We start from the raw sequence: 22983 nt of genomic DNA on the forward strand, positions 1-22983 counted from the left end.
ACTCTGGCTCCCAAAAAGGACTGGAGGTTTCGAAGTGCCAATGTGAGCATGCCCAGAGGAGCTCAGAGAGGCTAAGGTAGCCTGAGTCAGGAACAGCAGTGTTGGAACAGGAATTGAAAGAGCTAGGCTATTTCACTGCTTCTATCGCTTGGGGAAGTCACTCAACAGATGAGCCTGTTTCCCAGTCCGTCATTAGGGGTAAATGCCATGTCTAATTCATGTCCTTGGAAAGGTCAAATGAAATGATGGATGTGACCCTGCTTTATAACATTATACACCAATATAGAGAATTTAAAAAATATCATAAACCCCACTCCCTAAAAATAACTTTAATTTCCTTCATGTTCAGTATGAAAGGGATTTGATTTGATATATTTTGAAATCTTCTTATCCGTAATTCAATTCCAAAGTGAGTTTTCATTAGCAGCCTGAGCACATACATAAACTGACACCAAGATGGTTCGCTGAGGGAGGATTTTTGCTAACTTGTACATGAAAAATGGATTTGCAGTCATGATGCACCCTTTGGTGCAAATCAACTGCAATGAGTGAATCATAAAGTCATAAAAAAACTAAGGATTTTTTTTGAAGGAGGTACCAGGGATTGAACCCAGGACCTTGCATATGCAAGGCACGTGCTCAAACACTGAGCTACACCCGCTCTGAAACTAAGGATTTTAAGAGCACATTTTGACTCCAGAATCTGAATAGCCACTGCTAGCATATGTAAGCTGCATCCTCAGAGCTGGGTGGCAGACAGTGGAGCTTCAGGGGCCACCCTGAAATAGGAGAGGGCATGGCTATGGCCAAACCACAGACAGGTGCTCATCTGCCAAGGGTTGTGGCTTCAGACCTGCCCAGTGGCTGTGGCCAGTCCCAGCTTCTGAGGTGCAGTACCCTCACATCGAGATATCGGTATTACTGGTCTTATTTGCATTCATCAAAACAAACTTTGAGGCTAACATTTAATATCAGAACTAACTCAAGAGTTTTATGAAAATTATTTTACTTACACATTAAGAGCCTTATTAAACCAAAACTATATGACATGGTTCTCTGTCTCTTAATTGTTACCAGTTCAAGAACTAAGATATCATCAGCCAGCTCAGAGAAGAAAACAACCTATCTGCCACCATTGAGTAGAAGTGAGAAAGCTACCCCCAGGAAAATTTAAATCTCCACGTACCTTTTTTATTGTTGACTTTTTTAATCTGTTCGTCTAAGTACTCTCGTCGTTTAATGAGTGCATCAGACCACCTCTCCCTTATACAGTTTAAATCTTCTTCCTGACATCAGGGAAGAAAACATTTTCCTGTAGAGTGCACAGACAACTATTTCTTTTAAAAGATATTTAAATTGATTAGGAAACTTTTCATTGGAAGGCCACTGAACATTGCTGTGTGATTAATAGGCAAAAAGCAAAGATCTCCCAGTAACACTGCATGCTGAGCAAGGGTCCCATAATCAGAAATCAGAGCCCTCGGCTCGGCAGAAGGATAATTATACTTAAAAGCAAGACAAGCTCAAACTACACCAGCTGTGGGATGATTTTTGTGCTGTGTGTGTGTACGTGTGTGTGAGTTTAAATGTTACTGTTCATTAGAAGGATTTGTGACTTTAAGCCAATGTGCCAATGAACAAAGCCCAAACCATCTAAGCACAAATGGAATGGAAAAGGACAGTTTTCACAGTTCAGAGGCCTGATAACATGTATTTTCTGAAATGTAAGGAAGAGATCTGCAGAGAACCTTTCAAACTTGCTGCAAAGATGTAGCTTCCAACAACTCCCTTGAGGCGAGCCAACAAGCTCCCATGCAAACACCCCACATGCAGTCAGCCATGCTCTAAGGAGCCACAGAAGCACCTGCTGGACCTCATGGTGAACGACATGGCAGGAAGCACACAGAGAGCCAACAGGACGTTAGTAAATGGCACTACTGAGGTCCAAGGGGATACTGACGTTGTCCCTACAGTTTTTTTCATTCTTAGTAAAATTATGAGGACAAGAAAACCCATTAAGCCTACTCAAAATGCTCTGACTGTTTAATTCCAGTCTAACCTTTAAGACATTGCATTAAGGGTAGACACCTGCTATTTGAGAAGCTCAGAAACCTTACTTACAATAGCCCCATATTTTACATATAGGAAGTTACCCAGGGAAAATATCCTTTTGAGACTTGTGTGGATAATCAGTACAAAGACTGGAGTCCAGACTCAGAAAACTGCATCTTGGTTTGCTGCTTTGACTACTGCTATTACCTCATTTCATAATGTCAGGTCACTCAGTCCTGAGTAGGTAAAATGTTACATTTGCACATATTTTCTAGATTCCCCAAAAGAAAAGGTCATGCGTAACTAACCTTGACCCTAAAGAGGAAAGAAAAGTGGCTCAAAAACAACAAAATTATGTGCAAAAAATGTCTTCCATTTTCCCATTCAGCAAAAATCTTTTTAAGTAAAACAGCATATTAGAAAAATACTAGTCTCTTGGATGTAACAAGCAAAGTGCAGTCTAGCATAGGAAAGACAAGATTCTAGCTTAAGACTGTGCGTGGATGATGGTGCGGTTTTTGAGATCATCAATTTGGATTGTGCTCCTGCTTGGCAAGGCTGTACGAGTTAGTGATTTAAGAGGGCTTGCCAAAAACACTGCGTTTGGGTGATACATCTTGAATTGGCGTGGAAATCCAGAGAAATAGTGCTGCGCCCCTGATTACATTGCAAGCAAATCGAAAGCCAGTGGCGACCTGCACATTCTCACTCTCCTCTCCTCCTTCCTCCTCCCTGCCCTCGGCTTTGCGAACGCTGGCAATTAGCAGTAGCTGTGCCCCATGCCACAGAACTGACAGCAGCAGCAATACCTGATAACTATCCATATCATCACCATCCTCATCATCTCTCTGGTAGGGAAAAAATAAACACAAAGGACATGCATTTTGTTTCTCAAACAGCACACAGGAAAATAATTCTTTAGCTCAACCACACATGTTACAATGGACAGCACACACGACACCAGCATAATAAAATCAGCAAAATAAAACCGAAGGCTTTGTGGGTTTAATTTACTTAACTATTTAAATAATTTAAGGTTTTTCTCGAGAAAGTAGCCATTAAAAAACAAGAATCCTCTGTCTTAGAAGGGCATAGGAACCAGCATTATTATATAAATAGACAACAGATATCTTTTTATGGGTGGACTGATTGATTGGGATTTGGGATGGGCTGAGAAAAACAGAATGGCACAACTAGAAAGGATCTTAGAGATTCTTTTGCCCGACCTCTTAGTTTTAGAGATGAGGGAACTGAAGCCTGAGAAATGGAATACTTTAACCTAAGGATTACAGAGAGGCTGGCAGGGTCAGGGCTAGAAACTGGCACTTTAGTTTCTCTTCTCTGCACTGCCCTGCTCTCAGTCAAGAGACTGTCACAGGTGAAAATCCGCATGGGACCCTGAAGCTAAAGACACGCCAGGCGCTGTGCTATGCCACTGCAGTAAAGGCACAGTGAGCTACTTGGAACACAGAGATCTGTCGAGATCCACTGCTGACCGTAACAAGGAAGCTGGCAATATTATGACTGGCCCAAACTCCTGGCAACATTTTACAATAATTACTTAAAATAACCATTGTGGCAAAACTGAAAATCTTTGTGCTGAAAATAGAAGTTTTTAGTTGAGATCATTTTCCTTAGAAACAAGAATCTATCAGAGAACCCTCCGTTTGGAAAGAATAACCATCATATGAGGTGAGGATCAACTCAGAATGAATGCGGACAGGAGGGCTCAGGTGGGGGTTGCCCAGTGGTTAGAGCACCTGCTTCCCATGGGCAAAGTCCTGGGTCCCCAGTGCCTCCAAAAAAAAAATGTGGATACATGCCATTTTTCTATGGTTATTGGAAGGGCAGTATTTAAACAGGCAGTGAAGTGGTCCAATTATAGAAAGGACACTGTACTGCTTTTTTTGAAAAGTGCTATAAAAAGAAAGTTAAAAATTTTTTTATATCTGAGCAGGCATCAAAAGACACTTTATTTTGTTTTAGTTTGGTAACCTCACTATCATTTAAATAACTCTAACCTATTAAATATATGCCTAATATTGAAGCAATTTTTCTTGAACTAATGCTCTATATTAATGACAGAGGTACGAATAGCTCTAATTTATCATTAATTTTTAAATTGAGGAGCTGCTTCTATTAACTGAAACTTGGCATGGGCTTTTATGACGTGAAACTCTTGTGAAGTCAGTATATTCTGGATTGGTCTGAGCTGTTGTATCAGAATAATCGTAAAGATCTATGTCAATAAAGGAAGTTACTGGACATGACCTTGAGCATGGCAGCAAAGCAAAAAAGCTACAATTTAAAACTGTATGGCTGATAGACACCATGCTCTTAAAAGAGCTTGGAGCACTGGGGAAAGTCTGATAACTTAGACCTCAAATTTTGATACATATCAGATTTAACATAAAAGGTTGAGTTGTTTAAAAAATGCAAATCATCCATTAATCCTTATACTATTTCCCACATAGGAGTCTGGGGATAGGCCTTGTTCTGTGAGTCACAGTTTAGGACACACAGACTTGATGTTTTATCTAAGGTCAGAGATGCATTAAGCCACAACATTTTATTGCAGGAAAGCCCTCAGAGAACTAAGTCCATCATTTTAGAGAAGAGAAAAAGGAACTTTTTTTTTTTTTTCATGAACAGTAAAATATATTTTAATTGATGATTTACATCACCAGGCGAGAAAAAGGAACTTGATGCTTAAAGTACCCAGTCAAGTAACCATGTAGCTAGGCTGATCTGGACTTAGGAACGAGGTCTCCTGACTCCTAGCCTAGTACTCTCGAGTTAATGAACAAATGAATGACTGAGCTGGGATGAGAATGCCTGCAATCTCATTTTCTGCTCCAATGGCTGCATGCACATAAGGAAAAGGCTGGTGGAGAAGGCTTTCCCCAAACAGAACAGACGTGCCCTGGGAGCTGAAGGGAACTTTGGCCTGGGCCAGGGAAAGCAGGATCTGGCAAAGCTACAGCTTCCTTAAAGCCAAATGGTCTGCATACTGATTTTTAAAGTTAAAAAAAAAAAAAAAATCCTTGTCCAAAATCTTTGAATGTCCTGAAGTCAAAAAGAAACTGAGAAGATGAATCATTCTTCCAGGAGTTCTACAGGTTTAGTTTTTATATTTAGGTCTTAGGTCCATTTTGAGTTAATTTTTATATCTAGTGTGAGGTCAGGTCCACTTTCATCCTTTTGAATGTAGATATTCATTTTCCAAGCATCCTTTGTTGAAGAAAGAAGATGAATCATTCTTAAGATTGGCTAGGTTCATGCCCAGATTTTACAGAAATCACAGAGGAAATGTTTCTCTCCAACATGGTTCTTCAAAGTGGGGAAAGTGGCTCCAATCACCCATGGCAGTGAGGAATTGGGATTTAAGCCTGAACCTTTTGAGGCCCTAATTAATATCTGGTAGTAAACTGGGGGCGTAATGAAGCACAGGCCCTCTTTCAAGCAACTGGACGTCCGGTTTCTAATCTTAAAGTTTATTTAGTACTGGAGAGGTAATATGAAGATCAATTCTTAGAGGTTTCCATCTTTTTTTATAAATGAGAACCTAAGATTTCATAAACTTAATTAATGGAGACTTTGTGAACAAAAACGATCATGAGGGCAAACTCTTAAAAAAAAAAAAAAAAAGCAAAGGTTCCGAAGAGCCGGTTAATTATGCCAGTATATGGGGCGATTTTATAGATATTAATAAAAGTGGAGATTGGGGCCAGGCAGCAATGCCAAAACTTCAACATAATTGAGGTCAGCTATAAAATAAAACCTACCCCAAGTGAATGAATACCATAGCATTAATATGTGCATGCTTACAAACAAGATTCTTCTTCTTCAACTCAAAGCAAATCCAGTGCTGGTCTTACCTGGTAACTGTCCAGCCCTCTCTGGAGCTTGGTGGACCTGGCCGTTACGCAGCCGATGGACACTGACAAGATGGCTTCCACCATGAGGGGCAGCGTCCCCGAATGCTGCACGGGCTTCACCGTGACCTGCACTCTGCGGGAATGACCCTACAGAGGTGGGGTGGGGTGGGGGAGAGGAGAGGAGGGTGCCAGCGGGAAGAACGGGGGCGGGGGGGTGGAACAGAAGGAATTAGGGAACAGGCAGATCATTACAAAGTGCCCAGAAGCTGAGTGTAAGAGTGGGAGAGAGAGAGAAACATGAAAACCAACGGAAAATGAACTTTGTACCTGTCTTAGCTGAAAGACACCTCCTGTGTTGACATCTTTTGCCTGATGAAGTTCCACTGCTGCGTACTCCCCCAACTCGTTCAATTCTAATATGGAGATCCACATTTCTATTCTGCGAGTTACTTCATTCCACCTGCAAAAACACAGTCCAACAGGCAACGACAGCATCACCCAGGGACAGCATTAGGGACTCATGAGTAAGAAGCACTGGCAGGTACCAGCCCTTGTGCTGTGCACACCACAAAAGTTACGTTCCTATTTAACACTCGAAACAACTCGATGGTGTAGATTCTTTTCATTTATTTTACTGAGGCATAACTCACACTCAGTGAAATGCCCAGATCCCAGGCAGAGAGTTGGGTGACTTTGACGAATGAATTCACACCACCATTACCTTAGAAAGTTTCCTCACGCCCCTCCCCATTCAATCCTCGCTGCCCCAGCAGCAGCCGTCTAACGTCAGGGATTAGTTCTGCCCATTCTAGAACTCTGCACAATGGAATCAGGCAATATGTACCCTCAGTGTCTGGCTTTATTCATTCAGCATAATGGTTCTGAGATACATCCAGATGTGTATCAGAGTTCTTCTCTTTTTATTGCTGAGTAGAATTCTTTGTGTGAGTAGCACCCCAATTGGTTGAGCCATTTTTCTGTTGAAGGACATCTGAGTTGTTTGCAGTTTTGGGATATTGTGATAAAACTGCCATGAACGATCACTTACAGGTCTGTTTGTAGACTCATGTTTTCATTTCTCCTGGGTAAATACCTACGAATGGCACTGCTGAGTCATAGAGAGGTGAATGATCAACTTTATAAGGAACTGCCAGTTTCCCCCCAGATTGTGGCCTGCTTCTTCTTTTTCATATTAGTCTCTTCTTGAGCACAAGCTTTTAATTTTTAAATTAAAAAAATTTTTAAAAAAATTAAAAAAAAAAATTTCCCCTCCCCTCTTGCAGCTTGCTTGCTGCCTGCTTTCTGTGTCCATTTGCTGCACTCTCTTCTGTGTTTTTGCTTGTCTCCCTTTTTGTTGCGTCACCTTGCCGAGTCAGCTTTCTGCTGTCCCTGTGGGCTGGGCGGGTGAGCCTGCCTTCACAAGGAGGCCCCGGAACGCGAACCCAGGGCCTCCCATATGGTAGACGGGAGCCCAACTGATTGAGCCACAGCTGCTTCCCACAAGCTTTTAATTTTCATTAAGTCCAACTAGTAAATTTTTTCCCATTGTTACTGTTTTCTGTGGCCTCTCAGAGAATCTGTGACCATCCTCAAATTGCTAAGATATCTTCTTATTTTCCTCTAGAAGCTTTATAGATTTATATTTCATATTTAAAGTTATGATCATCTGAAATTAATTTGTATATGTGGGGTGAGGTACAGCTCAAGGTTGACTCTTTTCCACACAGATGTATAATTGTTCCATCCCATTTGTTGAAAAGACATTTCCTTTCCCCATTGAATTTCTTTGGTGCCTGGCAGTTCCTTTCAATATCTCGTTCTACAAAGAAGAAACAGACTCAGAGAGGTTAAACCACTTGCCTGAAGTCAAGAGAAGCAGGCCCAGGGTTCAAAGCTTGTATTCTTATCCATAGTCCAAGTACCAGACTTGACCCTGGGTCTTAAGTTTACAGTCAAGTACCAACCTGTCATGCAGCGTTCTCGTTTTAGCATGAAGAGAATCCACCTCCCAGTTGGAGCTACCATTTCCAGCACACCGGTGGCCCCACACTTCAATGGCCAGTGCACCATCTGAAATGAACTCCAGAAATTCTTCTGTTACATTCACCACATAGTCCTGGGATAAGGGGAAAAAGAAAACAACAAGAATCATGATGCGTTGAGAAGTCTGTGAAGTTTCCTTTTCACCTTTCAACTGCTTATGGATTTGGTTTGGAGTATCTTAACCTGACCCTAACCTTAAGACCATCTCTTCTGCTTTACAGAAAAATATAAAGTAGTACAGAATATTAGATCTTGAAGGAAATTATCAGGTAATCTAATGAAATCCCTTTCTTTTATACATGAAGAAAGTGAAGAAAGCGACTTCTCAAAAGTCCTGCTGCTTATTTTTAATAGTTGTAGAGCTGAACCTAGGACCACAGTCCCTTTCTCCTGGCTCAGTCTAAGTTCCAAAAGAACAATCTGACTTTCAGCGGTCATAGACTAATTTAGCACATCAAGAAAAAGAGTTGTGATTGTGCTTTGCTATGGCTTAGGAGATTAACAAAAGAACTAAATTTTAAGTGATTATATCTTTATGAGTCTGTACTCTTACTCTTAAACTACAAATCTAATCCCTTATTCTAAAGGGCAAACAGATGATTGTGAGAAAATGAATACCGAATTCACTGAGAAGTATGACAAATTATCCAGAAAAATGTGCAGGCAAGGCACCAGGCCAATTTTCTTTCCATTAGCTTCTCAGTGAATCTTACATGGAGATTATCTCTGTGACTCTAATTTCTGGAAACAGCCAGGCTATACTGACTTAATCTACACTACATATCATCTCGCTCATTTTATTTGGAATCAGAGCCAGAATTTTAGAAGGAAAGGAAACTTAATAATGAGCACACGCTACACCTTGTAGAGATGAAGGGAGATACCAGTGAGCCAGTAAGGATGAGTGGTTCCCAAGTCACAGTGTGCGTCCTGGAGTCTGGGGCTGATATTTATAAAATGTGTTGCAACTAGGGTGTGTTTAAAATTCAGATTTCACTCTTCTAAATAAACAGCTTTGAAGATCCCAAAGAAAGACAGGGAATATTTAAAAGGGTACTCAAGAACAATAAAAATGATTACTAATTAAGATTTTTTAGAAATAGACTGGGTGAATACAGGTAAAGAAAGGTGGACTATTTATTGCCAGAAAAAGACTGGACATTGTTTACTTAAGAGAAATTTTATGGGTAGGGTTATGGATCTGTCTTCCAAGTGCAGAACCAGAGAGAACAGGCATAATGTATGAAAGAAAGTCTTGCAAACCTGCTAAGAACTCTAAGGAAAACCAAAATTCTGAAGAAGTTAGGCTGTCTGCTGTTGGCAGCCCTTTGTGAAAGCAAGCAAGGAATGTTAGGTGACATCGCAGAGTAGAGTTACTAGGTTCCCCTTTCCCATTACATATATCTTCCTAAAATGCATATGGTACATTAGAATACTATGCTATATTCAAAGGAATGAGAAATAGCTGTATCAACTTACATGGTAACATGCCCACCTATACTAAAATGAGATGCAACTCAGCAGAATATACATGATCCTGTGTTTGCAAAACAGTATTTTAAGAACTTATGTGTGCTTGATTCTAAGAGTGTACATACCTAAGCCCATTTTCGGGTTTGTATATATGCTCACCACATATAAAAGTTGTGGAGCAGAGAAAATAGTTTATGAAAATAGGTAGCAAACTGTCACTGGCTGATACACCTCTGGGGAAGAAGATTCTGGGTAGAAGTTTCAGATTTTATTCTAAATACTTGCAGATTATTAGAATTTGTAATGAAGTACGTCATGAGGTTAAAAAAAAAATCCAACAAGTACATTAATTTTAAAAATTCTCTTGGGAAAACCTTCCGGTTACAAGTAAAATTTTGAGCTGTGCCTCATGTAGTTGCCTCCACCCAGATTGTTCTGTGGCATCTATACCTCACAGTGAGAGAAAGTGACCGTGTACTGGGCGTCCTTGGACTGTGGGGCAGGCACCTCCGGGTGCACCACTGGAGCAGCCACTGTAGACTCACACTGGTCCCAGAACGTGTATTGACAGAAGACAAAATTTGAGAGGTTTAAGGGCAGCCCAGTTGCCTCTTTAATTTTTACCTGAAGAGATAAAAATGAAGACATAACTCCGGTAAAGAAAACATTAAGATACACATATAGATATAGGTCGACTCCTTACACACCCAAAAATATGGGGCACCATTTCATAAGGGTTCTGGTGGTAATGAGATCTATAGCATAAGTCTGTAACTACAGTATACAGACTTGGCACACATGCATGCATTCCTCTAAAATTTTCTTACCGGCTGAGTTTCTGATACAGATGCAACCTTCGCTAGAATGAATATAATTAAACTAACCACACACACTCCTTGCACGCTAAACATGTATATGTATTTTTAACTGTATGCAACTGTCATCAGAAAGTACTTCATACTTCTGGAAAAGTATCCTCCACCACTCTATTGTCAGAAAACTTAACTTTCACTATGCTGGATGGGAAATTCTCATAGTGAGATTTCTGTAAAATTGTGTTGCATGGAAAAGGTCATTTGTACGGGCCTCCCCGGGGCGGTCCGCTCACCCGGCACGTCAGCTTCTTGACTCGGTGGATAATCTCCCCGCTGCTGTCCATGACCTCCAGGCTCCCGCTCTCACTGGAGTTCTCCGAGGAGTCATCCTCCACCATGCGCTCGGGAACGGCTCCGGTAACGCGCATCACCTCCACGTGGAGACGCCCTGCCACCTGGGCCGAGGAAAGAGCTCTGAGTTGAACGGCCCCCCGTGGCCAACCTGAGCTGCGAGGCACTGCGCCAGGTTCCTGCGGGCAGCTCTGTGGCCCCCACGTGGCCGTCTCCGGCGACAGGAGCTCAGGTGCCACTGCTTGCCCTCGCAATCGTCCTATCCCATTTTAAGCCAAATAAACTGGCCTCCCTACAACCTGACTTCTGGAACCATTGCTAATCGTCTCCTTCTACATCATAGCCTAGAGAAAGCTTAACGGCAACTATCATATTCTACCTGGAATCACCTATTTTCCGTGTTTGTATGCTCATTTATATATTCATTCGATCAAAAGCTTCTTGAGGGAAGTAGATTTGGCCCCATAGATAGGGCATCCGCCTACCACATGGAAGGTCCTAGGTTCAAACTCCGGGCCTCCTTGACCGGTGTAGAGCTGGCCCATGCTCAGTGCTGATGTGCGCAAGGAGTGCCCTGCCACGCAGGGGTGTCCCCCACGTAGGGAAGCCCCATGCGCAAGGAGTGCGCCCTGTAAGGAGAGCCGCCCAGCGCAAAATAAAGTGCAGCCTGCCCAGGGGTGGCGTCGCACACACGGAGAACTGACACAGCAAGATGCTGCAACAAAAAGAAACAGAGATTCCTGGTACCACTGATAAGGATAGAAGAACACAGAGCAAATGGACACAGAGAGCAGACAACTCGGGGGGAAGGAGAAGAAGGGGAGAGAAAAAAAAAGGATGCAGATGATGGCAGGTGGTGAAGACAACACGGTTGTGGCAACGGCGAGTCAATAACGGAGGCTACTTTTAACGTTATGTTTAAAGGTAGCTCAGACCCAACTTCCACACAGCAAGTGGCAGTGGCACCAAGAGCCTGGGAGAGATCCGCCTGTGACATTTCATAGTTAGACAAATACAGGGGAAGGAGTAAGAGAAATAAAATGCAAAAAGGAAGTGAGAGGCGTCAGCTTGAAGAGAATGTTTCGGAAGCTTTTGGGGATGCTCTTTAAATAAATGAATACACTTGTACATAGTTTCAGGGGGATTCAAACAGGTGGCACTGAAGCCCACCACCGACCTTAGCTTAAGAATTGCTGAGCTAGGGACTCAGCCACTGGATCCCTTTGCCATGTGAGGTATGCCCATTTTTAACACGGGAAAAGTCACTGGTCTCCTATAGCAGAAGGCACATAGTAGGGTGACCTGCTTAGAACGTGGACTGTGTATTTACACCACCATGTTTGGGAACCTTGGTGCTTTGGACAGAATGGTAGCCTACCTTCAGTCTGCTCTAAAAAGCACAAGAGGGAAGCGGATTTGGCTCAACTGATAGAGCGTCCGCCTACCACATGGGAGGTTTGGAGTTCAAACCCAGGGCCTCCTTGACCCGTGCGGAGCTGGCCCATGTGCAGTGCTGATGTGTGCAAGGAATGCCCAGCCACGCAGGGGTGTCCCCCATGTATGGGAGCCCCATGCATAAGGAGTGCGCCCTGCAAGGAGAGCCGCCCTGCATGATAAAGGTGCACCCTGCCCAGGAGTGGCGCCGCACACAGAGTCAGCAAGATGACGCAGCAAAAGAGACACAGATTCCTGGTGCTGCTGACAAGAATACAAGTGGACACAGAAGAACATACAGCGAATGGACACAGAGAGCAGACAAGGGGGGAGGAGGGATGGAGAGAGAAATAAATAAAAAATAAAATCTTTAAAAAAATAAAAAATAAAAAGCCCAAGAGATAACTTAGTGGTTTAGTTTTGAATGCTATTGAGGGATGAACTAGGAAATAAGGATGTTACTAAAATTAAAGTAAAACATCAATGGATGAAATGGATTAAAGTTCTTAAAAAAAGGTTTGAGCTTGAATATTTCCTCAGTTGTCTCAGGCCCACACAAGGCCACTATGTCTAAATAACTGAAACATGAGAGTTTAAAGGGGGTAATAATAGGATAATATGAGCTTGTTTTCTTTAAGTACTTTAAAAATAATCCTCCCAGGTTGTATCACGTGAAGACCATTTGGGGGCCAGAACTGAGGAAGGAACTAAGGTGAGATAAGTGCACACACATTACAAAGGTAAGAGATTAGAAGAGAAATTAATACGGGGCATGCAGCTGAACCTGGTTTCCAAAGAATTTCTAATTCCACTGGAAAAACTTGTGAGCCACAAATAGAAAACTTGCTGGAGTAATCTTTAAAAAGCAGTTTTATTCACACACCATACCATCCATCCAAAGTGTACAGCCAGTGGCTCTCAGTACCATATCTCAGCATTGTGCTTTCATCACAATAAAATATAAATCTTGTGGTTATACTCATCTTTGACAACCACTACTCAATTCTGATAGTTTCTAGGTTTATCAGCAGAGAAAAAAGAACGTGAGTTCTGATGATTTGTGTTACTTTCTTGATCTACCTCAAGAAAATACCGTAGATTGGATGGAAATGCAGACGCGCGCAGGCACGCACACAGGACGTGAACGGGGGGCGGTTTTCTGGGAGGCAGGCCCGGCCTTACCTCCCCCTGCTGGCTGATGATGGGGACTGCGTACTGAAGTTTCACGTCGCAGAAGAGGCACTCCAAGAACACGTTAGCCACGCCAATGAGGTTGTGATTCTCCTGGGCTTCATAGAAGGGATCGCCTCGTTTCCCGAAGAGTCTTTTGGCCTAAGAGGTGGGAGGGGCAGGTGGGCAAGTAGGAAGCAAACATCACCTCAAATGATATTCAAAGCTAGCTTTAAAAAAAAAATCTTTTAAGGAAAGCTTTTATCCAAATGAACAAGAAGCAAGATTAGAATGGCACATAAATAAAACAAAATTCGCACGGCGGAGGAGCTTGTTGGTTGGGAAATGAGGTGAGGTCTCCGTGGAAGGACCTTCTCTCTTTACTGCCTCACCTTCCCAATCACATCCCACCCGCACCCTCTCGTTTCATTCCCTGTGCTTTGCTTTCTTTCTTTCTCCAAGTCTTCTTTTTCCTTATTAATGCCCCCCAAAATTAAGACATGCTCTCTAAAGTTACTTTTTAGTAACTGAGAGCATGATCATAGCTAGGGACGCATGAACACACACTAACGCATACAAAATCCATCCGGGTTCCATTCGAGCTGGTTTTTCACAGCACTCACAAAACAGTGAAAAAATTTACTTTATTCTCTTTCATTTTGCTTGGAATGTGGTAAAAATGCATCCAAATAAGAATATGTTATAAGTCTCTTCATTTAGCTACCATGTGCGTGGGGATCACACGGTACTTTACTGATTCAACTTGGCATGCCTTTTCAAGATCACTTTTACTTTATCTTCCAAATATAAATGACCACAGAATCACTACAAATCTTCTTTGGCAGCCTCTCTGTGTGTTTGTTTTCTGTTGGTTAAATCACTTGTTTTCTCTACTTTGAACATAACCAAATCTTTACATTTTGTGTCATTTACCTCAGGAACTTTCTCCTTCCATTCTTGATAAAGGTCTCTCATATCAATTAATTTATTCTCCAGCTTCTCGATGGTCCAAGTTTGGGTGCTCTTTCCTTTCCTTCGTACTTGAATAGCCGGCTCACTCACTATTGCTCCTCTCTGCATAATAATGAGAAAAAAAGTCTTTGTTAGAATTCTTTTTTGGCGTGTTAAAGCAATATATACTATTATGTAAGTTTGAAAAATACATAAATCTATGCTAAAGGAGAGAATATTCTACCTAGGAAATACTCTGGTTTACTTTCCATCTTCTATGCACACCCATGGACACACTTTTTATTTTTATCACAATCAAGACCAAACACGAATATAATTTCATATCCCAATCTTCCCTCCAGTTTTTATAATATGATCATATTCTTATGTCATTAAATAGTCTTCATAAACCTGATTTTTAATGGCTACAAACCATTCCATCATATGGGTTTACAACACATTCGACCATCATCCTATTCGTTCTACATCATGGCTGTTTCAACTGTTTGCTCTTAAAAAGGCCATTATGGTAAGCCTTCTTGTACATCAAGTATGTAAATTCTTTTTATTTTTATTTTTTATTTATTTCTCTCCCCTTCCCTGCCCCCCCCCAGTTGTCTGCTCTCTGTGTGCATTCGCTGTGTGTTCTTCTGTGACTGCTTCAATCCCTATCCGCGGCACGCGGGATCTGCTTTTCTTTTTGTTGCGTCATCTTGCTACGTCAGCTTTCCATGTGTGCGGCGCCACTCCTGGGCAGGCTGCACTTTCTTTCGCGCTGGGCGGCTCTCCTTACGGGGCGCACTCCTTGTGCGTGGGGCTCCCCTACGCGGGGGACACCCCTGCGTGGCAGGGCACTCCTTGCACACATCAGCACTATGCATAGGCCAGCTCCACACGGGTCAAGGAGGCCCGGGGTTTGAACCGCGGACCTCCCATGTGGTAGACGGACGCCCTAAACCACTGGGTCAAGTCCACTTCCCTGTAAATTCTTTTTAAAGGCTGTACCAGGATTGAACCTGGGACCTGGTACATGGGAAGCTGGACTCATGGAGCCCGAAGAGGGAAGAGGAAGCTGAACCCTCACAGAGATCACCTGCCATCTTGCTTCAACATGTCGCAACAGAATTTGGTAAGGAAGAAACCTTGAGTTGGACTCTTTAGAGCCTTGTGAGTTTTTACCCCAAATAAATACCTTTTATAAAAGCCAACAGATTTCTGATATTTTACATCAGCACCCCTTTGTCTAACATATACCTTTTGCTCTGGTTTCCTTTAAGAATGTATCTTACCTTTCTGTTGGCACTGAGGTTTGCAGCAGGGATCTGAAGAGTCACTTGGTAATCAGTGAGTTTGCTCATTTCCTCAGCTAAGAAGTTTGCTTCCCTCACCAAGGTATTAGCTTTAACTAGCTGCTCTCGCAGTTTTGCCAAGCTTTGTCGGAAGAGTTCATCCCTGTGGAGCAGCAGAGAAGGAAATGAGAAAATCTAACAGAAAAGAGAACAGCTATCCTGTTTCTAAGTGAGTTGAATTATTACAAAATGGTAGAAAACTCCTTTCAGGCAATATTTCTCATCTTTTGTCTTTTCTTTTCTTTTTTTGAGGTACCAGGGATTGAACCCAGGACCTTGTATGTGGGAAGCAGGTGCTCAACCACTGAGCTACATCATATCCATTCCCCAATAGAGTTGGTTTTTTCATTTGTTTGTTTTGTTTCTAGGAGGTACCAGGGATCGAATGTTTACTAGACCACTTCTTATTCCTGTCCTTCCATCCACTTCATCAGTGATTTGTGGGCTATTGTTATGTAGCACTGATTGGCTTAACTAAAAGTAGAATGACTTAACTGAAAACCATGGTTTGAATTATATAACATTTCATAAAACTGACTAGATTTTTTAAAAAAGATTTTATTTATTTATCACCCCCCCCCTGCTGTTTGCAGTTGCTGTTTGCTCTCAGTGTCCATTTGCTATATGCTGTGTCCGCTCATTTTCTCTTTAGGAGACACCAAGAACCAAACCCAGGACCTCCCATGTAGAAGACAGGTGCCCAATCACCTGAGCCACCTCAGCTCCCTGGTTTGTTGCGTCTCTCATTGCCTTTCCTCTTTGTGTCTCTTTTGTTGCTTCATCTTGTTGCATCAGCTTGCCATGGCTGCCCAGCTCACCTATTCCAAGGAGGTACTGGAAACCGAACCCAGGACCGCCCCTGTGGTGGCAGAAGCCCAATTGCTTGAGCCACATCTGCTTCCCAAAACTAAATGGATTTTGATGTGATGATGCAAAGCAAATAAATAAAGCAAATTTTTGGGAAGAAGAAATAATGATTATGACTTTTGTGTACTTAGGGGAAGGGGCTGGGCAATGGGAAAAGAGTTGCAGTTAGAGATCAAAGTGTTTCATATAAGTTCTTCATTTATAAAAAGGCGTGAAGTGGCACTTCTGTGGCAGCAGAGATTCTTTTTCAACTCTGTGAAACACTGTTTCCTGCTAAAAGCTTCTTTAAAACCCTGTCTGGGTCAAACCTTATTACATGTTCTTCCAGCTCTATATGTCTTCTGTCTCAGTAGTATTTACTCATATTTATAATTGTTCTTGCACTTGTCTAGCTATTTGATCAATGTAAGCTTGCGTGGGGCAGGGCCATGCCTTTCTTGCTTGCCAGTACACCTAGCTCTTAGCCAACTGCATGGCCCATCATAGGATCATCAATGAACACCCACTGAATGAAAGAAAATAGCACTGCTGGGTCCATAGGTAACCCAGTCTAGCAGATTGCTCTAATGTATCATAGAGCTTCTCTCTTCTACCATTTACACACCTCCTGTCCTTACATCCTTGGAAAATGATGAGCTTGGAACACCAAACTCTCCACTCCTTTTTCATGGCCTTAGAAATGACACAGGAGATGCACTGTAAACATACTAGTACGATGACCTAAAATGTAGCATGCACTGATGGTGCCTTCCTTATTTTCCTAAATTATATATCATGTTTTCAGTCATGCAGATCTGAATTCTTTCAGCCAGTGCTGCCTTTTCTTTTTTTCACCACAGTTATTAAAAAGCCTCACCGATACTTCCTTTGAAGAGTCTCCTAATCTCTCTCTCTCTCATTACTCCTGATTCATGTCCTTATGCCCTTGTTCCTAGGCCCCTCCTAACAACCTTCCAGTGATCCCGTGGCGCTCAGTCTCCTCCTCCACGTGATCAAGGTATTCCTTGTGAACCATGGCCTTGCTCAGGCCGTACCCTGGCTCAAAACCTTGCAGGGGCTTTTCTTCTTCTGCAGGTAAATCCCACACAAAGGCTGTAGACCTCCCACACGTGCAATAGTTTTGGATTTAATTCTCCCTATTCCTCTATAAATCACCTTCTAGACTAAACAAAAGAGATCTCTTGCAATCCCCCAAACACGTCTTACCCTTTTCCACTGCATCATGCTTGTTTAGGCCAATCCGCCCATCCAAAACGTGCCCTTATGTTCCCTCTGCTCATCCAAACCTCACCCTTCAACCTCAGTTGAAATCCTTCCTTCTCCAGGAAGTTCCTGCAGAAGGGGCCTCAGCTTCCTCTAAGCAACCACAGTGTTGTGGTTGGCAATCATTAGCTTCAGTAAACTCATGCAGTAATATTTACAAAGCACCTACTATGTGATGACATTGTTCTAGGCACTGAGGATATTTCAGTGAATGAAACTAATTCCCTGTCCCCTGGAACTTATTTTCCAGTGGAGGAGATAGACAACAAAAAAACTGCTATATAATCGCAATACTTCCTATGGTTGTACTAAAGGGTTAATTTACTATCACGATTTAATTTTTCATTTATTTACACCTGTTCTACACTCTAAGTGCACAGAGAGAATGAGCTTTATTTCTAGCTTTCTTTGAAATTCTCAAAAGCTCTTAAATACAATTGATTCTCAACTTTTCAACATTTACTTAGGTACAAGTCCTTCAATATTTCACAACCCAACAATTTACTGAGATAAAGTCCTGGCTTTTAAAATAACCATTCACCATTAGTGACATCTTAATTTTATCCAGAAAAAGCCTGATGAATCAATACTGAAACCATTCCTATCTCTTTGAATGACATTCTCAAAACAGCTCTTACTACTCTGATCCTTTTTAAAAATGTGAGCCCCTCAAATAATCAATATGGAAATAAAGTGAAAAACAGGTTTTAACATTTAATTGAAAAGCACTATAATTTAAAGCAATTGATCTTCTCTATTGGATACTTAGTTTTTGTCTTTTACTTTCGTCAATAACTAGAAAGAATACCAGTGAGTACTATTACATCTTAAAAAATATCTTCAACTAGCTGTAGCTTAGAAGAAAGCCACCAGCTAATAATAAATGTGGAAAAGGCAGTTCTTTAGAAAATTCACCACATGATAACTTTTGTCTGTTTTTCCCAGGCACAGTAAAATAAAAGAACAACACATTATAAGTATGGTAAGTCTTCAGATTTCGGTATCCAGAAGATGAACAGGTAGCTCATGTGGGAAATGGAACTGGCTCTTTTCTCTCAATTTATAACCAAAAACAGACAACAAGCCTTTTACGGTTTGTTTATAGGAGGCACCGGGAACCAAACCCAGGACTTCTGATGTGGGAAGCAGGTGCTCAACCACTTGCGCCACATCCGCTCCTAGACAACAGCCCTTCTGATGGATGTTAGAGCTCCCGATGCTCGGCACCCTTTCTCCTCCAGGGTCGAGGGAAAGCCATGCGGTGTGGCGTAGATGGAGTCAGGGCTCTGATGTGAGTCTGCCACGCCTTGATCCCACTAGCCCACCCTACCAGCTAAATGACCCTGGATAAGTTATTTAATCTTGCAGCCTCAGTTTCCTCATGTGCAAAATGGGGGTGAAAATGGTAAAATTAGTAGTAGTTGTGAAGGTCAGGTGAATCTACGTAAGACGCTTAAGGTCTGGCACGTGTTAAATGCTCTAGAAATGCCAGTGACAACTTTTATTATTGTTAGATATATAATAATATCTATATTATTGTTAGATATATAATAATATAGACGGCACATGGGTTATTTGTGGCCCTGTAGACAGACCTGAGTTCAAACCCACCTTTCCATTTACTAGGTGAGTGATCGAGGCAGGTTTCTTGACCTGATTTTTCTATAAAACAGGAATAATAGTTGCTATGGCATAATAAAATTAGCACCAAGCCTGGAATGTGGCAAGAACACAATAAAAGTAATGCAATAATTTATTATCCTGTTAATAGTATTACTATTCTCCCACTGGAGAGTTCTGAGGCAAATTTTTTAAAGTCTAAATTTGGAAAATTCATGTTTATGAGATTTCTCTATGCTGGGGTTGTATTTAAATAGAAACAGGATGGTTTGTGGGAAAAATAAACAGAATCAAAAGTAAGAGAAATAAAAAATCAGGAAAAATGATGCTCCTGTGCTGAAGAGGTATTCAAACCTCCTCTATGTGGATACCCAGCAGTTAAGCTGTCTAACTTGGCACCACTCTTCTGAGGGGTGAGGGAGCGGAGAATCTTTAACACCTAACACCACAGTAGCCACACAGGATGGGCAACATCGTTGAAAGGAAAAGCCCCACGGCTGCCTCACAATCCAGAAATGGGGGTGAAAACGGTCCTTCTTTGCCAGGTTTGTCCTGCTCTTGGCTGCCTCGGCAGCCGCTCCTCCAAGTCCCATGGCCCTCGAGCCTTGGCCTGGTGGCCGGTGCCCTCTTACCTCTCCTCTGCCCACTGGGTCACCGTCTGCTGGGCCGTCTGGCCGCTGTAGGCCAGGCGGTCGGGGCCGCTGCTCGGGGGTTGTCTCTCGGGGGACAGCTGCTGGCGGAGTTGCTCCAGTTCCCGCTCGTACATGAGCCGCTGCTCTTCAAGGGCACTCCTCTTCTCTTCTAGGTATTGCTTCTCTAGGACCTGAACCACATTTTGAACAGGGTCTGGGAAGCCAAGAGACAAGGCGAGGTGTGGGTCAGTGCTTCTCCAGGCAAGGCGCATCGCGTCCTCGGGATTGCAGCCCTCGGAAAGGCTTTCTCTGAGAGGCCCGAGGGGACCCGCTAGAGGAAGCCCCTGTGTGAACACTCTCCAGGTCCACGATCTACTTTCTTCAGTCTGATGAGCTCATCCTAGTGTTTAGACAGATCATTCATCTACTCAAGCAGAGAGGGTGGGGGAGAAGCGAAGAGGATGGGATCAGAGAAGAAAAGCTTCCTGAGGTCAAGGACAACTCCAGAGACAGAGCCATGCAAGAGGTAATCTTTGTAATCAATGTCTATGCCCATTTAGCTTTAGTTTTGGTATATGACCAAGTGTTTTTCTTATAGTTCTGATTTTCACCACAAATCTTATTACCCATACATTTTTTTAACGTGGGAAGAAACTTGCATATCATAACATATGTTTCAAAATATTGATTTGAGTACATAATCTGGTCAAGTTTCAGGTATTAATATCTAAGAAAGCAATTCACTAGCCAAAAGAACGAAAGGCTGCTTCTGAGGTCTAGTTGGTACTGATCAGACTTCACCACCTTACACACGGCTGAAACAGTCTAGAAATACCAATACATTCTGCTCAAAGGGGTCACTACGATGACTTGTGGGTGTGATGGCATAGGTGGGACTGGAGCAGGAGGTTAGCTCAGTAGTTACCAACGAGTTGGATGCACAAAGACATCCCCACATGAGCTGACTCTAGGGAAGGAGTATGTTAGACTATCTGGATGATAGAATAGGAAAATCATCACTGAGTATTTCCTTGAAGTACACGGGACCTGAAGGGAATTACGTCTCAGTCTAGACTGGGATATAATTTCTTCCTTGTCATTGCCTGCTACTCAGTGCTATTTGGGGTGTATTCCCACACACTGGCACTCAGTTTAATTTCCAGAAGAGAAGTGGGAAATTAAAATGACTCAAGAGGAGTTTTTATATCACCTGATGATGGCTATTGACTGACTGTTCTGAAAGATCCTATCAATTTGTGAAACACACATATATAAACTGTGCTGATTTTTAAAACGCAAACAAGAGAAAAAGATAGCAGTTTAGTTTTTTAAAAAGTTAAATAATACAACACAAAAAGTAGGAAGTAATGTAAAATATCATGAGATGGGCACAATACAGGTAAGTAGTTTAATAAAAATGACAACCACAATGGCAACAATAATTCTACTAGCTACTGACTCTGTGTCAGGTAGAGGTAAATATACTCGTTACATGCACGATCTCACAAAAGCCTTGCAACAAACCTAAGGATGGCTGCCACCCCATTTTATAGATGAGGAAATTAAGGTTTACTGAGGACCTGTACCTAATAAATGAGAGAGCCAGGTTTTCAACTGAGACCAGAGCTAACTGGCTGGGGTAGGGCATTAGCATGGTAATAAATTGATGTAGTTTTCTTATCCTCAATGTTCTGCCCAGAATTATATACTCTATTAAAGAATAGATACCTAAAATAATTACTGTTCTTTGCTGTTACAAAATTCTAAAATTTGGTATTTTATGAAAGAGGCAGAATAGTTTTCTTCAGAGTCCCTAAAATAAATCACTTGAAAAGCTGATATAAAATGAACTCAGAAAAAAACCAAACCAAAACAAACACAACTCTACACAAAGGCAGACTGTGGGTGGGTAAGACATTTTCTATAGAGTAACATACTATGTATTCTAAAGCACGAGAATTCCTGGCATAGCCCTATGGCTTCTGAAGAAAATATGAGAAGTATGGTGAACTTTTCTGAGGGAGTCTGAAGAAATTTTTAATGAAAGGGCTAGAGAACAAAAGTTGTCTCAGAATTAAAAAAAAAAAAATCCCAAAGGGTTACATATTTCTTTCTCTGTTTAGGCTTAAAAAAAGAAAGGACCAAGTCCTCACCATCCATTTCTATTTATAGAAAGTGTTATTTTCAAGGACTCTAATTTAGGATTTATGAACCTTTTCCAGAGAGAGGACACTGGGAAACAACCGTTGGGGATTTGACTCCCAGGTTGTGTGCCACAGAGACAGTGTGACTGAGGTTTCTTTATAGTGCCTTGGTAGCTGCCACGACGTAGCACCCTCTCTGACGACGTAGCACCCTCTCTGCTCACCACCCTTTGGCAGTGGCCACAAAATAACAGCAGATACGGAAGAGAGCGCAACTCAGGGTGCTCCTCTCCTGCACCTCCCCACAGCACAGCCTTGAAGCTCTGCCCAAGGGGGACTTCCTTGTCTGCCCTCACCACTCATAGCCCTGGTGGAGCTACAGAGGCTGGATTTTTGTTTTACCTGATCCCAATAAAAGTCTGGAAATATCCTTCTCTTAGATATATTTGATAGCATATTCTTTTCAAATGGATGAACCAGTTTCAAGCTTTCATGACTAAACAGCATATTTTAAAATAGGAGGACATTCTAATTAGCAAGACAACTAAACTGACTTTCTGATACATACAGGACAAAATCCAAAAACCATTTGAGCCCATTCTCAAACAGCCAATCAAATATTAGGGGATTACATGCAGTTTTTTTCCCCACCTCCCATAACCTTCCTCCTTTTGAGTAAACCATTTTAAAATTCTGTGAGCCTGGCACCTATGTCCAGGATTTTAACGAGGTGATATTTTAGTAAAAGAGAAGGGATTACATTTAAATTTGGGTGCAGCGCTTTCTTAATCTCATTAGTTTATGCATTATTTGGTACCTAGGAAAGGAGTTCAATTAAACCAATCTGTTCTAAGAATGGCAAAGAGAAGATGGTGTAGTGAGAGGGAATGTATGTGAGAAAGAGAATTAGAATTAATCCACACCAAAATGCTCTAAGAACT

At 42.0% G+C, this 22983-nt stretch overlaps 1 protein-coding gene across 8 annotated transcripts in view; it reads right to left on the reverse strand.

Annotated features, from left to right (window-relative positions):
* The window catches only part of KIF13A (kinesin family member 13A), a 213367-nt gene that overhangs the window by 24519 nt on the left and 165865 nt on the right, over positions 1-22983 (reverse strand). For 4 of the 8 annotated variants that reach the window (XM_071210990.1, XM_071210989.1, XM_058285280.2 and 1 more), the window contains exons 17-27: positions 19899-20112; positions 15457-15619; positions 14150-14290; positions 13229-13378; positions 10555-10716; positions 9897-10070; positions 7895-8046; positions 6258-6390; positions 5931-6077; positions 2862-2900; positions 1187-1286 (exon numbers count right to left, since the gene is read on the reverse strand). In XM_071210990.1, coding sequence (XP_071067091.1) covers positions 1187-1286; positions 2862-2900; positions 5931-6077; positions 6258-6390; positions 7895-8046; positions 9897-10070; positions 10555-10716; positions 13229-13378; positions 14150-14290; positions 15457-15619; positions 19899-20112 — 1575 coding nt within the window. The remainder of the gene's footprint in view (positions 1-1186; positions 1287-2861; positions 2901-5930; positions 6078-6257; positions 6391-7894; positions 8047-9896; positions 10071-10554; positions 10717-13228; positions 13379-14149; positions 14291-15456; positions 15620-19898; positions 20113-22983) is intronic. The other 4 variants (XM_058285282.2, XM_058285277.2, XM_058285281.2 and 1 more) reach the window with 1 other exon arrangement.

The sequence above is a fragment of the Dasypus novemcinctus genome, chromosome 22 (assembly GCF_030445035.2).
Source record: "Dasypus novemcinctus isolate mDasNov1 chromosome 22, mDasNov1.1.hap2, whole genome shotgun sequence".
NCBI lineage: Eukaryota > Metazoa > Chordata > Mammalia > Cingulata > Dasypodidae > Dasypus > Dasypus novemcinctus.